The 15,735-nt window shown below is 40.2% G+C and overlaps 1 protein-coding gene across 3 annotated transcripts in view; it reads right to left on the bottom strand.

Moving 5' to 3' along the window:
• ARHGEF18 (Rho/Rac guanine nucleotide exchange factor 18) overlaps positions 1-15,735 on the bottom strand; it is a 50,155-nt gene that overhangs the window by 12,831 nt on the left and 21,589 nt on the right. For 2 of the 3 annotated variants that reach the window (XM_035892285.1, XM_035892287.1), the window contains exons 11-19: positions 9,765-9,832; positions 8,150-8,213; positions 4,907-5,051; positions 3,983-4,095; positions 3,683-3,823; positions 2,950-3,200; positions 2,099-2,224; positions 724-841; positions 53-301 (exon numbers count right to left, since the gene is read on the bottom strand). In XM_035892285.1, the coding sequence (XP_035748178.1) occupies positions 53-301; positions 724-841; positions 2,099-2,224; positions 2,950-3,200; positions 3,683-3,823; positions 3,983-4,095; positions 4,907-5,051; positions 8,150-8,213; positions 9,765-9,832 (1,275 nt within the window). The remainder of the gene's footprint in view (positions 1-52; positions 302-723; positions 842-2,098; positions 2,225-2,949; positions 3,201-3,682; positions 3,824-3,982; positions 4,096-4,906; positions 5,052-8,149; positions 8,214-9,764; positions 9,833-15,735) is intronic. The other variant, XM_035892286.1, reaches the window with a different exon arrangement.

The raw sequence follows: 15,735 nt of genomic DNA, 5'->3' as shown, positions 1-15,735 counted from the left end.
AAAAAATATATCCTGTTTCCCAGTTGTACTTTTCCCCTTCCTGGTCCTTTACCTTTGAGTCGCCCTGACGCAGCTTTCCAGTACAGCATCCCATCCAGCAGAAGCCGCCTCTGTCCCATATCATCCTTCCGGAAGAAAAGCCCATTCTTGTATTTCCCAGATGATTTTAGCTCCATTTTATGCATAATCTCTTTAAGGCGCTGTCCCTTCTCACACTCATTTACCATGGCATCTACGTGAGTGATTGTGTCCTTAATCAAACTAAGGGCCTGGGTCAGCTCTTCATAATCTCTAGTTCCAGCTAAGAGAAAAGAGTAACAGTCAGTCACAATTTCAACTCTGGAATGCAAGATATGAGCCACCCAAACATATTTTAACATGAAGGTTCCATATTGAACATCTAACAGTATTTCCTAAGAGCTTAAGTGTAAAAATAAAATAAAATACCCTAAAGCTCGACATCTCTAGCAAACTGACAGGCTTAACTACTATGGTTTTGTGGTTACAGACTTGAAACAGAATGCTGCTCTTGACCCTCTGATGAGGTAAGGCTGAACTGGATCTGCATCTAGAACGGCATCTTCAGCTAACAAAGAAGTGAGAAGGCAGGTATAAGGCAGTACCAGCCTGTCCCTCCTTGTCTGAGGGAAGAACATGCAAAACACGGGAGAAAAAGGATCAGCAGACAACTGTGGGGCTTCTAGGAAAGCTTAACCAACCTACCTTCTGTATTCTGAATGATACGTTCCACCAAGACTGGATATTTGGTGATGCGCTGTGTAACCAGAAGGATACACTCCTGAACACCAAGCCTTCTCACAATGGAACAGTTGCCGATTTTCTAGAAAACAAGACACACTCATCACATCCACTGTATATCATATATTGCTCTTCTAACCCCCTTGCCTCTCCATTCACATGTTTTCTGTCCCAAAACATTTTTGTACAATTAGGCATAGCACCACAAGATTAGCTGCACTCTTTTACTAGAGCAAAGCTCCTGATAACATTAAAAAAATTTGCTTTTATTACTGGAAAATATTTTAGGTATTATTTTCAACCACTGTTAACTAAATCTGGAGCCAAGCAGAGAAAGTGCCAAATCTGAACTGTTTGACTGCCTATTTGCTAACTGATTGCCTTTGATAATAGGATCAGTCCTTAAATACATAGAAAAGTACTGTATTTTTAAAACCAGACCCAACCACCTAACAGCCAGATTGGGTCAATAATGAGTAAGTGTTTATTTTATCACTGTATCTTCACCCATACACTGGATCTACAGAAACACGTTTCTGTGTAGAAAGGGAAGACTGCAAAGCATCAGAATCCCACTAGTTTGCCTGCAGGTACGGAACAATCCTGACAGCAGAACACAGTATCAAGATCTTTCTTTACAAGGACTGAGGCTATGTGTTTTAAAACTCAGGTCACTTATTTAGTTTATTGAAAGTAAAGGGTTCTCACTTTTAAAGACACGTAGTTAAGAAGAGCTACAAGTATAGAGCTATGTTGGAAAGTTCACACAGGATCACTTACTGATGACTGGAAAATGAGAATGCTTAGGCCTGTGCAATGCCAGCTGGATTCAGGTTACAGGCTTCCACTTTGGCCGCGTTTTTTTCAGCCCTTCCTATTAATTGCACATTACAGTGTACAGCAGATAAACAAACCACCCTGGAGCCAATCTTCTGGTTTTGGAAAGATGACGTACTGGGCAAAACTTGACTAAGAGCATCTACTTTTTCTGTACTAGTTAATCAACAGCATTTAATCATTGATTTAATTTATTATCAAGCCAATTTACAAAACAGCCACACAGCAGGGCAGTCGGTGATAGAGCCATGAATAGAACAAATACTCTGTTCCCCAGTCCTATCTGTTCTTTAGAGCCTGCCTCAAATTTAACATCTGCTAATTGTGGCTTTGTGTCCAAACAGCTCAAAAGACCTAAAATACAAGAAGCCCATCAAATAAAGAGAATACGTCTCTAACCCTGCTCATTCAAATTTAAGAGATTTTCGAGTACAAAATAAAACCTAAAGCGGTCAAGTACATTTTGCAGAGTTAGAACAGGAGAATTCTGGTGGTTGTTTACCTTTATTAAGTTCTGGAACTTCTTATTGCTTTGGAGCAGGTCTTTATAGTGAGTAACAGCTTCATTGTGTCCACAACAGAACACACCGTATTTTTCTTTCATTCTCTCCCCATTTTCACCTGAAAACTAATTGGAAATACAAGAATAGAAAGACATGAATCATTAAGAGTAAACCTACCTCCACTGCAAGACACATGGTTTTATGCTAACTGATTTCTGACATACTTATTTAATATTTCAATTTTTTCTGTACCAGAAATGAGATACTTATGCAGTGTGACATCCGAGAGCTTGGAATACCACAAAATAACTAAATATTAAATGATGGTTGTCATTATGAGAATTTTAAGAAGGATTTCTGGGGCTCTGCACTTAAAAAGACTGAGGACTGTAAAAGGAGAAGGGCAAAAAATGGTCACGATATATGAAAGAAATGGTTGCATCCACTCCATACCAGAACAGGTGCTAAAGCTGTAATGAGTTCAAAGGATCTTTACTGCATTTTTAAAAGGTCAGAACCAAGAAGCTGGGCATTAAACACAGAAGAGCCACGGTTGGGATGGACACCAGGAACGTGTTACTTTACTTTTGGAATGGATGAAAAATAGAACTAAACCATCTCAGTCGCATATCCCCCAACATGCATATGCACATGCCCAAAGAACATTTAACAAACGTCTCATATTATTTGTGACCTGATATGTTCCTGGGAGCCGTGCTCACACATTACACTGGGAAGATAATCTTAAACCCAGTATTAAATCAATCTTCATATAACGTAACTTTAACCCTACCGTCAGCTTTTTAGAAAGGTAATAGTGTCAACAACATTGATAGAATTTAATTCACACCTGTTTTATCAAGAGGTCTCCAATGTTCTGGATTATATAATTTTGGTCACTGCCTTCTTCCAAGGATTCCTTTCGTCGCTCCTTTAACTGGAGCAGAAATTGCCCATGCATCTCCAGCAGCTCATCCACACAGGGGAAGAGCTTGTTGATGACTGCATTTGGGAACTGCAGTTCCTCTCTCATGGCTTTGGAGTAGACCTTCAGCATTATTTTCAGTGTCCTAACATGGTGCATTTCAGTCTGCATTAGTTCTGGGCAAGGGGAAATTAGAAAAAAAAAAAAAAAATCACAAGTCATTAATATGCTGAGCGGTGACTAGCGAGATATAAAAGAGCAGGCTCCAAAGGCCACCATCTTTTGCACCACCTTCTTCTTCACCACAGTCTTTGAATCACTGATGTGAAACTCCTACATGTGCCCTGTTTCATCTCCCAACCAAACACTGACTGACCCTACTTATTTAATGACATGTCCCAGCTGCAATTGAACTATTCCCTAATTGTATAGCTAGGCTTTGCTGCTTACACAGGCATACTAAAAACTATGGACTGCTTAAAATCATTAACAGGAGGACTTAGGCACACTAAGATGGGTAACAGACTTGAAAATCTTCACTCAGTTTTAGTTTCCAAGCAGGAGTCAAAATGGGAGCCAATAAAAAGGATTTCTCCTTTGTTTCAAAACAGTGGCACTACGAAATAGAAAGAGTTATAAGAGTAACAAATAGTCTTACCATAAATGACATCTTGCCTTTTTACAACGTCTTTCTTTTGCCTTTTTGCATAAGACTGTTCCACTGCAACACTCCAAGACTCTGCCTCAAACTCATGAGCATCTGTTTCTATTTCACTTCGGAGGGATACAGAATATGCATCTAGACCAAAAGCACATTCGATTTCAATTATTATTAAATTGTTTCCCCACCATATCCCTCATTACCATCGTTAGCAACAAGTGTAAAAACATCTCAGTGCTGCTTTAAGACTGTGTAAGAAATTGCATAGAAATCCTGAAAAGCACAGAAATTCCATACCTTCCAGAAAAATGGAGTCTGCTGTTGAAGGTGCAAGCGAGACAACATCATCTGAAGCCTGCTTAAATTTTATAAAGCCTGAATCCCCTTCATCCATGTCTCCTGAAATTAGTCTAAATGGCCAAAGAAATTAGACCAAGGGACCAAAACAGAACATTAATATTTTTTTAAGTTGCTGGACAAAAAAAAAAAAATCCAACTTCTTTAACAAGCATCTTTCCTAAGCTATGGTGCAATTAACTTCAAATATATAAAAGCTATTGTTGCACTCCAACTTTAAACAGTCAAATCAATTTAGCAACTCCATCACTGAAATATTACAGTTTTAATTAGAGCAGCATGAGCAAGTATATAACTTCTGGTATAACATTTTAAAAGACATCACCTGGTGACAAGCCACAGCCAGCTCAGAGTACAAAGGGCACTTTCACTGAGAAGGGAGTGTAACTGTGGCACATAAAAAGTAAACAACTACTTTAAACAGCAGATAGCTTTGAATTTGTCTACTATTTTAATTGAGGTATCCTGCAATTTAAAACACTGCTGTCTCCTGCACTAGTCAGAACTAGCACAACCTAGAATAACCGAGCTCAGAAGAGATTACTGAATTTCAACAAGCCTGAAGACAAATACACCCATGAAAACCATAATCTAGACAGAGATACTCAAACACCGCCCTGTTTTATGTGACATCTTTTATGATATAATACAGAGGGACTAAAGACAAAGTGATTTAAACAAGCAAACAAGCTTACTATTCAGGGAATTTCAGCATTAAAAGCTCAATAAACCTCTTCTGAGCTTGAAAGCCAATGTGAGTTCTTGCTTTAGTTCTGTCATTGTTTTTCTTTTCATGTTGGGGGGGGGCTGGGGAGAGGGGGGCAGCAGAAGCTTGTGAAATTAGAAGAGAAACAGTTTACTTACCCAAATTTATTAACAGCTCCAGCAGTATTCAGTGAAGACTGAGAATTTCCTCTTTGGGCGATAGTCATACCGAGATTCCGTGACAGTACTGGGGTGCCATCCGGTCCCAGGAGAAGACTTCGGGGCTGCTCCTTCAAAGAAGCGGCTAGAGAGGCAAAAATTGAATTGGTACTCAGAAAATGAGGCGTACACTGCAGATCGCCTGCTCTCAAGCCTCTCTCTGAATGCGGACGGAGAACAGACAGGATCTTGGATGTCAAGAGCTCATTGTCCAAAAAAACATTCTCATTCCATTTTCTTGAAAAGGAACCACAAAAAGACAGCTCAGGATGAGCTGGAATTGTATTGCTTCTGCCGCTGCTTTTTGAATTTGTATTCCCCATGCTCACTACTGGCTGCCCTCAGACTTGGCACAGTAAAGTGGCCCCAGAGATGCACTGTTTTTATACTACCTGTGATCCTTCTAGAAATGTAAAGCTGCCACTTAACTTACTGTATTGGCTAAATCAGCAGGTCTGAAGTGCAGGAAATTGGTCCCTACTGTGCCCATTTAGTGTGGAAATTGCAAAGTATCTTCTCCTTTAGTAAAACACCAGAACCTACACACAATTATTCACACCCTACCTTATAAGGGCACAGAACATTTCACGGCAAATGAGAAAAATCTGAGATCACATAAAAAACACAAGTTCTTTGCAACGCTTATTGCTACACAGTGATTTATATCTGCATGCACACACACTGAACGTAATAGATACCAGAGCTAAATTTAATTTTAATACTGCAGCTTTTTAATGCTTTTTAAATCTAGACAGACTGTGAACTGGAAAGATATTTAAAACTTTAATCACTATTACACAATACATGGAAGCCTGTAATAGGCTTATAAAAAATGGATATAATTATTTAGCACTAATGTCTGTAATGAATGATAAGGAACAGGAGACAAAATACATCTTTTTAAAAAATGAACTTCAGGGAAGTCAAAGCTGAAGAATCAGTCAGACAATCTTTAAACCTTATCACTGACAAGGTCGGCAGATGCCCTTTTTTCAAAGTGCTTTTAAGGACACAAGAGTGGAAGAGATCTCCTTGAACCCAGGACTCTGCCATGGCAAGGAAGCTTTGTCTTACACCCAGACCAAACTCCTCTTCCAGTACCGTGTCTGGGAGGCTGCTTCAGGACCATGCTGTTGTAGAAATTCAAGAGGGTCTCCAGCTCCCAGCCAAGGTTTAGGCATTTATGCATCACCAATATACAACTTTCCTTGTAAAAACACTGTTGCCTACTCCCTCCCCCCCGCAAAGTTCCCCTTTCTTAGCCTGCACTCCTTGGTGTACCTCCACTAACAATCATCTCTCCCTCCACTTCTGCCTTGCTCAACCAAACACAGGTAAATCAAAGTTGTTTCTTCTCATAAAACAGGTTTCTCCACATTGCTTGATAACCCATCCTCTGTACCGGCTTGTCTCTCACTTAATCTTCCTTAAAACAGTGGACTAGAATCGTATTAGGGTTGCAGGGGAAGTTTCATCAATGACATTTAATAGAAGTTCTATCACTGCATCTTTTCCTACTGGAAATACCTTTCCCAATACCTGTTTGGGTTTGAAATCTCTTGGCTACACACACAGCACATTCTCAGTCTATAACAAACTGGGTAAACTGAGACCTCTTCCATCATCCCCAAGTGATGAGCTCCAAGCCCATTGTCACAAAAGAAGGGACTAAGTAGATATTAGCAAGATTTGTAAAGGTGTATTTCTTAAAAAAAGGCTTAATAATAAATGCCTTCCCGTTTCCATTTGGTGAAGTATTGAAATCATCAGCCATCGAGTTCCCTTTCTGTGTTCCACAAGCCAAGAACATAAAGTTCTGTTTCACAACGGTAGGCCAAATCTAAGAATCTCCAGAGACAAAACATGGGGAGAGGGATGAGGGGACACAACCAACACAGTCTGTACCCTTCTTAAAATGTATTTCTCTTATGTTGATATACCACCTTTGGCTTTTTTTTGCTGGGCACCGCAGTCTGCAGTGCTATCCTGTGGGTCAAGACACACAATGCCCATGCTATTAGCTGTTCCTTTAACTTCCAGCTCCTGCTTTTGACTATGGAAAATAAGTACTGGCTGCCTAGCAGAGTCTGCACCAACAAAAAGCCATTTTCTGAGTTCAATTAGCACTGTCTGCACACTGCTGAGAGTCTGTATCGATCGTTGTTAACCTATCACACCAGACCAGAGTGTATACCACAGAGCTGTTTCAACGACAAGCCCTACAGCCAACTTTTCCTATTTTCATTATTCCTTCTTGTTTCCTATTTTAGCCTCTGCACTTTCCCCTAAAAGCACAAAACCATTCTTGGTAATGCAAACAGCCACTTATCTTCTTACAACAATTATTCCCTTTGCACTACCTCTCGGTAAGAATCGCTTCATAAAGCAGTACACCTTGCAATGCAAGTCAAATGATACCTAAACAAAACCATACAAAACACACATAGTAATACTCAGACGTCCCTGTCAACTGTATTTCTTATAGCCAAAGTGACCAAACAGACCAAATGCAAGGCAGAAAATAATTCTGCTCTAGTCACGGTCAATCACCTGAGAGCCAAGAAGCCTGTTCTGTTAATGCAGACCTTACAACGTCTACAAATTAAAATGCCATTTAAATCATACACCTGTGGCCGCAATGGTCTTTTCCAGTAGCAAAAAGCTATTTCAAAGCCTGTGCTGCAGAACTGTTCTTTCTTCTTGGTTTTTTTTTTCCTCCCAGAGCCCTTTTCCCACTTTGTTTCAGCCAAGATTTATGTTCAGACCATTAGTACTAGCTTGTCTTAGAGATTTCTAGCAACCACTAGCTGCAGGCAAGTTTTAAATAGACAATTATGAAAATCTGATGTAAAACAAAGTTCACAGTTCTAGTCTTTTCAGAGGCCAGAGAATAGACAATCAATGAAAAACTAGCTTATTGATCCCTTTTCACCATGATATTTTGAGGTTACACAGCAAGAAGGTATAAAGAAAAATAAAAAGATAAAAAGATAAAAACACACAGGAGATTGCTAGGAGCCTCTAAGCCATTCCCAATAGAAAAAAAAAATGAAGCCATCTTATTAAAAGAGGCCTTTTCTATACTTCAATAACACACTGTGTATAGCCTTTAAAACATATTAAAGAAAAAAATACAATCGAACAGATAAGCCTTGAGCACAGAAATCATTCTTTAGTACAAACCTGGGGAAATGCACTGGGGCGAACTTTGTGGAGATCCAGAAGGTCTGTGCTGCAAATCTTTCTGCTATAGGAAAAAAATACAATATTCTTATACATACAGACCAAAACTTTCAGTCCAAAATGAATCATATTTTTCCTATCATATAGCACTAACTGTAAGTGAAGCTGTATACCAAAAGTATAAAAGTGACACAGTGACAGTTTTGATTTTTCACACATTTCAGAAGAATGGCATATAGACATGAACACTTTGTATAAAAATCCCATCCAGTACAAACCAGACTGAAACAGAACCAAAAATGAAGGTACAGCTGAATTAAAGCTATGATCATAAATAATTTATGTGGAGTCTTCACCTACACTTTGTAAACTAAATGGAAACAACAACACTAAACTAACCCAGCCAGTTTCAACCAAAATTTAGACTGCCCATTTAAAATGGCATCTTTATTAATCTGTACAAATTTCTTGTTCTTAAAACACTAGGATATTACAATTCATTGAGATACAATTTATCTGAGATGCAAAGAAATTAAATACGGAACACAGTCTGTAACAAATGGCTTTTTGGGAGTCTCACTTCACTTTGAGGTTCCCACTTCTGACTTCATTCCCCATGTCATTTTGCGCTACCGCTCCCTCTTTGCTCTCTTCAAAAGTGGTTTGTAAGGGCTGATTCAACCATGAAAGTTTGGGGAACGGTAAAGAGTGGAAATGAAAGCATCAGAACAAGTGAATTTTTAGGTTTAAAAGGAAAATGCTCATTGCCTGGAGAAGTTTAAAAGTATATATCAAAACCCCCAAAAGAACATTTCTGCCCTCAAAAGAGTTACATTCTAAATCACCAATGGCTGAAAGCACTTCCTCTAACCTCTGATTGCCCAGGTTTGAGCTGTTCTGCTCTCTCTTTCCCCCCTCACAGTACTCCCTAATCTGCTATCAGTCTCTGAAATCATCAACACTTGCAGGTTAAAACAAACTAAAACTCCCTCAAGTATAATTAGGTATAAGGAGAAGGAAATGATTTTCAAAACCAATACCAAAATAAAAAACCCCAACAGATAGACAGCTACCTGGAACCAACCTGTGACCTTACATACAATCACAGGCACCACAGTGACACAGATAAAAAATGAACAGCTTAGCAAGATATAAAGTTCATCACCGTTCAAAAATGAAATCACTTATTCTGCATTGCTCAACTTATAAATAATAAGCAACTGTTCTAACCAAATCCCCCTCCACCCCCCACACTCCTCCATCAGCTTTGAGATGGCACAACCTATTAAAATACAGCAGCATGAAATTCAGAGGTACCATATCATTCAATGACGTTCTCAAAAAAAGTGATGGGTTTGAGCATTCTTACAAGGCTGTCACAGCTCTGGCAGACACAAGCAATGGTAAGTAATTTTCAGTACAGCAGTAAAACGTTTCACTTTATTTTCCTACATACATTGTCACAAATTACTATAATGACAAGTTAATAACTATTTGATGTCTTGAAGATGTAGGGCAAGACTCTGTACTGAAGCAAATTAAAACACTCGCACTAAATTAAATTCACTATGGCAAGCACTGTTATTGTAAAAGAAGAGCAAATTTTAAAGCCCACCTTGGGTCTGATGCTGCTGCATTCAGCCAGTAAACTCTTGCAGTTCTTATGGACATTCACTGCACAATCTGAAACACACATAAAAGTCTTAAATTATTCTCGTCATTCCCATCTAGGGAAAAGAAGAGTGGCCCACAAAAGACTGGAATTTTGGAAGAGATGCAGAGTAAGCTCAGGTGTTTCAGCGAGCATCCTTGTCATGCATGTCCTGTTCTCAATGTTACACCAAATACTCAAGCTTTTTCAATAAGACTCAGGATCATTGATAATGCAATTCACACATACAAGCACAAAGGGACACTATTCAATGCACTAACAGTATTCTGCCTAATCTCCGCTCAACCAGAGTGCTGCTTTCCTCATGTCTGCAAAGGTTATTTCCATGTCTCACAATTCAAAATTGATACCATTCAAGAAGGCAGCAATTTATTTTTGAATGAACTACAGCCAAGTTCAAAACGCACCACCGCCACCAGAGCACCACCGCCACCAGAGCACCACCGCCTTTTCTAGCTTCACAAAGGAGCTGTTTCCAGATAAAGGAACTAAAGCAGCCCTCTCTCACCCAAAAGGCATAATAAACCCATTAATAGTATTGTAAAATCCAGTCTTTTTTTTTTTCCCCCCCTTATAGTAACTACTGCTTGAGAAAACAGGATGGCAACTGGTAGCATCAAATATTTTCTGCAGTCTTTCTGCCATCCATAAAGTAAGATCCTTCATCAAAAGCAGAACCGGGACACCGGCAGCTCAGTAAAGGAAACCAGGGTTTGTTTCTTCCCATATATTTCAGGCACGTCTGTTAAAAGCGGAATAGAACAAAACTGGGAGGATGAACACCATATCTGCTAGGGAAAATCCTGTTTATGCTTAAAGCACAGTGAAAAAACTATTTAAGGTCTCTTCATCCAAACAGAATTATCACCTGGGCCTGGCGCCAAGACTGGTGATCTGCTTTAAGGCTCCTGGCTAACCTAGAGAAATGCTCACTTTTAAGTGTTTTCCAGAATTACAGTAAAACTGAGAACAGAAGCAAAGTGGTTACTTGGCCTTAAACACAAATAAATTAATAAAGATATAAAAACAAGACTGAAGGACTGAGTGCACAGACCCAAAAGATGCCTACACGTTACGCAGCTTCCACAAGTGTGGGAAATAAGAGCAGAATACTGCACTTGGAGTGCCTGCTACACAAAAAACTTCCACAAAACCAATCATTTCCCATAACTTCTCTCTTATTTGTGATATTTCTACCAGTACCATACCCCATGCAACAAAAGGCACTACAGCTCATTTCAAATGCACGCGCCTCTGCAAATGTATGATAAAAAGGTACCAAAGTGATTCACTTGCTAAAACTATGTAGAGGATAACAAATACATGAGGTGTTCCAGGCTTGATAAGGCCTCCACCTATCACCAGAGAACGAAGAGCTTGTTAAGAGACACACCACAACAACAAACGGCTGGTTGGCAATGGGAACCCCTTTCCTCCCAGGACACAGGAACAAACTGTAGGACAAAGATCACCACACAAAAGGAAATAGAAAAACATTCTCCACGACACCAGGCTGCATTGGATTCAAATCCAGCTTGCAGACAGGTTCTCTTCAGGTCAGAACAGGCGCATGGATGGAGGGAAGTGTTCATACAGCCACTGCCCTGCCCCACGGCCCCCTCCCTTCTCTTGAAATCCACTTCATTCATCTAGAATTGTGTAATGTAGCCACATATAAACATTTTATCAAACTGTAACCAGACATTCATATTCCCTGACATTTACATACCTTCAGTAATTAGATTTGATAATTCTTTTCCTATTCCCGATTAGTAGGAGCAGTTCTACTTCGAAAGCTTGGGTACCTTGTCAAGCTAACTGTAAAAGGGTTATCAACTTTAAAATATACTTCAATTTTAAAGCCATGCACTTGTGCTGTTAAAGATAACAGCTTATATCACCCTCGGTAGATATTTTTCACTTAATCAGCTGACATATCTAGTAGTGCTGTGTGTTGGTTTCCTAAGCTGCTGAAACACTCTTTACACAACAGGAGAGAATATACTGGAACAGAGGAAAATGCTACAGAAAAGCCTCAGAAAACTGCAGATGAATTCAGCGACTTGATCCCCTAAGAGACAACTCGAAATGCAATTAACGTAATGATTCCCCAGTGGCATTATTTTTGACCACATAGCACAAGAGAATTTTGAAAACTGACAGAAGAATCAGACTATTTTATAAGCATCCTTAACTTTATCAAATATGCTCTGGCTTTCTCTATTCAACACACTTTTGCAGACAGCGCTGAACCAAGTGCAGTCCAATTAAGGATGAGAACAAGCATTCAAATACTAGTGAATTTGACTTCCTTTTTCTGTACGCAGGATCTCTTTGCATTCTTTATTCTTCTGGACAGCCTCTCTCAACAGGGCATTAGAGAACTGCAGGGGTCAAGAAAACAGCAAAGAGAATGAGGGACAGAGGACAGTGAAGAAGTGACAGGAACCTGCACAAACCGAGACTGATATTTGAGAGGAGAAATAAATATGAAGGGTCATTATTATAGGTTTATAGAAATAATAATAGATATCTAATCTTAGAAAACACAGACGGGAGGCATTTTTTCCACTCTATCATAGGAGGGAGACAACCCCCAACCCACCACAGAGACGAGCCCAAAAAAAGGAGCATTAGTGCATTCAAAACTCACAAAGAAAAATATTTTTGCATGTTCCATCAGTAACTGGTGGCATTCAGTCTTACTGAGATCAAGAATTCGGGAAGGTACAAAAATGAAACGGACAGTTATGTGGGCAAGCTCATCTCAAACTGGAGAGGCACAGAAGGTATTCCTGAGAAAGACAGATCTAAAAACTCAGAAGACTGCCACCCACAGGCTCTCCCTCCCTCTTCCCCATCTTCTCCCTCCCTCCCTCACTGGGACCACAAGAAGATTTGTCAGGGGAAAAAAAGATCCCCCAAAGGATCTTAGTTCTGCATAGACCATGCAGAAGGGCTGTAGCTCTGGCCAGTGCTGAGAACACCAGTTAAACTGTCTACATCCCCAGAAGGTGCAAGGATTTGGGTTACCTCGACCGGCCGGGGAAGAGGACCACCACTGCTAGAGCTAAAGCTACAACAGCAATCGCTACCACACGTGGCATGGAAACTAAGCAAACCCACCATGGTTGTTTCTGGGCTTAAATCAACAGCTTTGGAGTTAAGACTGAGAATTTTGGGAGCGTCGCATTATCCCACATCTGCTTACTACAGGGACTGTCACAGCCTCTGAATCATTTCGCATGGGCCAGTGCCAGCAATGACCTATTGCTCATTGACAGATTAACTGAAACATGGGCCTGATCCAGCAATGAAATATTTAAGACCAAGAGTCTTATAAACATCACGAAAGATCCTGTTCACAATTGAGGATAATAAAATTAATATCTGGTATAATAAAAAACCTTCCCTTATTAATGAGCGGCTTTCCCAAAGGCTCACAGAAACCAATTTACAACTTAAGAGCATTTTATTGGACGACACTTTACAATGCCCAAAAGCATAGCCCTGATTCACAGGATGCAAGAACCTAGCTGGAAAAGGGCAGGCAGACACATTTTCTGCCCCAGCTGTAATACCCTCCAGTGGATCAGACACTGGCAATGTCCTATAAATGTCTTCCAGAATTGGATTCCAGGACAAATCTATGACTCACCAGATCTTATGAGTATTATGACCCTGACCTTTGGTACTGCCCAATAAAATAACTCTTAAAAGGTCATTTACAAACAGCTACAACTAACAGTCAGATATGCTGTGATTAATCAAAAATTGAACTCCTGACTTCTTTTTCCCTCAAGCACATGGCCTCTTGGCAGATTAAAAACAAACCCCCAAACCCCCACAACATTAAAACAGCTAAGTTCAGACAGGGACACCTTTTAACAGTGATTCTGATGATACAAGGAGCTCAAGGACTATTTTAATGCTAAGGATATAGTCACCATTTATTAAATCCAACCAGCAGAAGAGTGCTGCGGACAAAATAGCTTTTTTGTGAAATTAATCATTTTTCTGTTTTCAAATGTCTGATGCTTCAGAGATCAAGGAGAATTTTTCCCCTCTTTCCTCACCCTTACACCAGGCAAGGTAATTCCTCTCTCTCAAACTGACAATGAAAACTTTCAGTTCTGAACAGTCTGCATGTGAATAATTAATATAGAATATAAAATCTGATTTTATATGTAAAGATACACCACGCAATGACAGAGAAACATCTCAAACAACTGCAGCATTCCAGAAAAAGCAGAGTGACTTTGCGAGAGATAAATCTCCTCAAGAAGGAGGAGGAGTTTCACTGGAACGTGAAGAAGTTTCTGTATTTAGTAAGTCCAGGTCAGGCATCTCCAGGAACTCAGAACACATTTAACTTTGTCCTAGTGGCTTTGGTGACCGGTGTTTACTTGTTTTGCTAACTCGCCTAATTGCATAGAGACAGAAACCAAAAACTGGAAGGGTGCAGGGTGATGAGATACTTCACATTCTGAAACAGAGACGGTCCATGCGAGAGCGCAGCAACACTGAATTATCGAGTTTCAACTTCCTTGTTAAAGCATTCCTCTTTGTCTCCAAAAACAACCTATAATTACTTTCTCACTGTATCTGGTTCTATTGACAAAATATCAGATAGATGGATGGGGAGGTGGGGTTGTGTCATTCCCAACACAGGAAGTTCTGGTGGGCTTGGGGTTTTCTTTAAACACAGAAACCCAAAACAGAACAAATGAACAACCGATGTTTAGGTTTGGTTTGGTTTGTTTTTTCACAGTGTGAAGTAAAATTAGCATATTATCGTAAAAGAATTATGAGCACCGTTTCAATTCTCTCACACTGAACCCTTCCCCCATTCTACAGGAACCCTACAGGGCTGAAGCAGCAACTATGACAATCATAAAAGGTATTTAAACTATTTCACAGGTAAACATTAGGTAGAACTACAACACACAATCTCTGATGGCTCCTGTGCGAGAGCCATATTTCATGGGTTTATTTTTTCTACCTTACCAAAGAGAAACTATTACCTTATATTTTTATAAATTAAAAAAAAAAAAAAGAAAAGAAGGTGCCAAATAAGAAAAGCCACCTACAAAACTCTCCCCTAAGAGGGGAGAGAGAAGGAACTGTTTCTTCCGGTGGTTTTACACAGAAGACACACAGATACTACAGTAACAAAACCACAGCACAAAAACTTCAAACAGTATTCAGAAATTTTGCATATTTATTAAGAGCAGCAAAACCAAACACAGTACCAGAAACACTCGGAAAGCTATTTCTGTTTGAGTCACTCCCTGTTTCCCCCCAGCTCCTCCAAAATCCATCACTGCTCCTACCAGGGTCTCCTTTCCAGTGCAGACAAGCCAAGCCTACAATCTCATATTATCTCCCACTCCTCTCCTTCATATGCCAGTGCTGTGGAATATTTAAAAGGGGTCAATCATCACAATTGTGGGTGATGAGAAGTCTTCACTTTTTTTTTTCCTAACACATTTGAGGTCTTTTTATGTACAGCCCGGACTTTTCTCACTGCTGCGGCCGTGGCACTGGTACTACTTGTGTAAGCAACCGCACAGACACAGGATTTCATTACCACAAGCATAAGGATGCTCAGACTCAAGCTGTGGCATGAAGAGGAGCAGTTTCAAATCAGGCTGCACCAGCTCACCTCCCTCATGCGCACAGCAATGTCTTATCCCCTTCTTCACCCCCTAAAAGATAAAGACTGGCTCTTCACAAGCTACCTCCTGTCCCCCAGGTTAAGCCTTGAGCTGCTAACGTTGGCACAGCTATAAACCCTGCGGGATCTGTCACGGAAGGGAAGGTCAACCCGCTGCCCTGGCCAAACTCTGGCTCTCCTCCGCGCTGCCGGAGGCCGGCGTTGCCTGTCCGCCCGCTGCTGGACGGGGCCAGGCGG

Source organism: Egretta garzetta, unplaced genomic scaffold (genome assembly GCF_000687185.1).
Source record: "Egretta garzetta isolate BGI_Z169 unplaced genomic scaffold, ASM68718v1 scaffold4, whole genome shotgun sequence".
NCBI classification, from domain to species: domain Eukaryota; kingdom Metazoa; phylum Chordata; class Aves; order Pelecaniformes; family Ardeidae; genus Egretta; species Egretta garzetta.
Note: the sequence above shows the minus strand (reverse complement) of the source record. Positions and strands in the feature narration are given on the sequence as shown.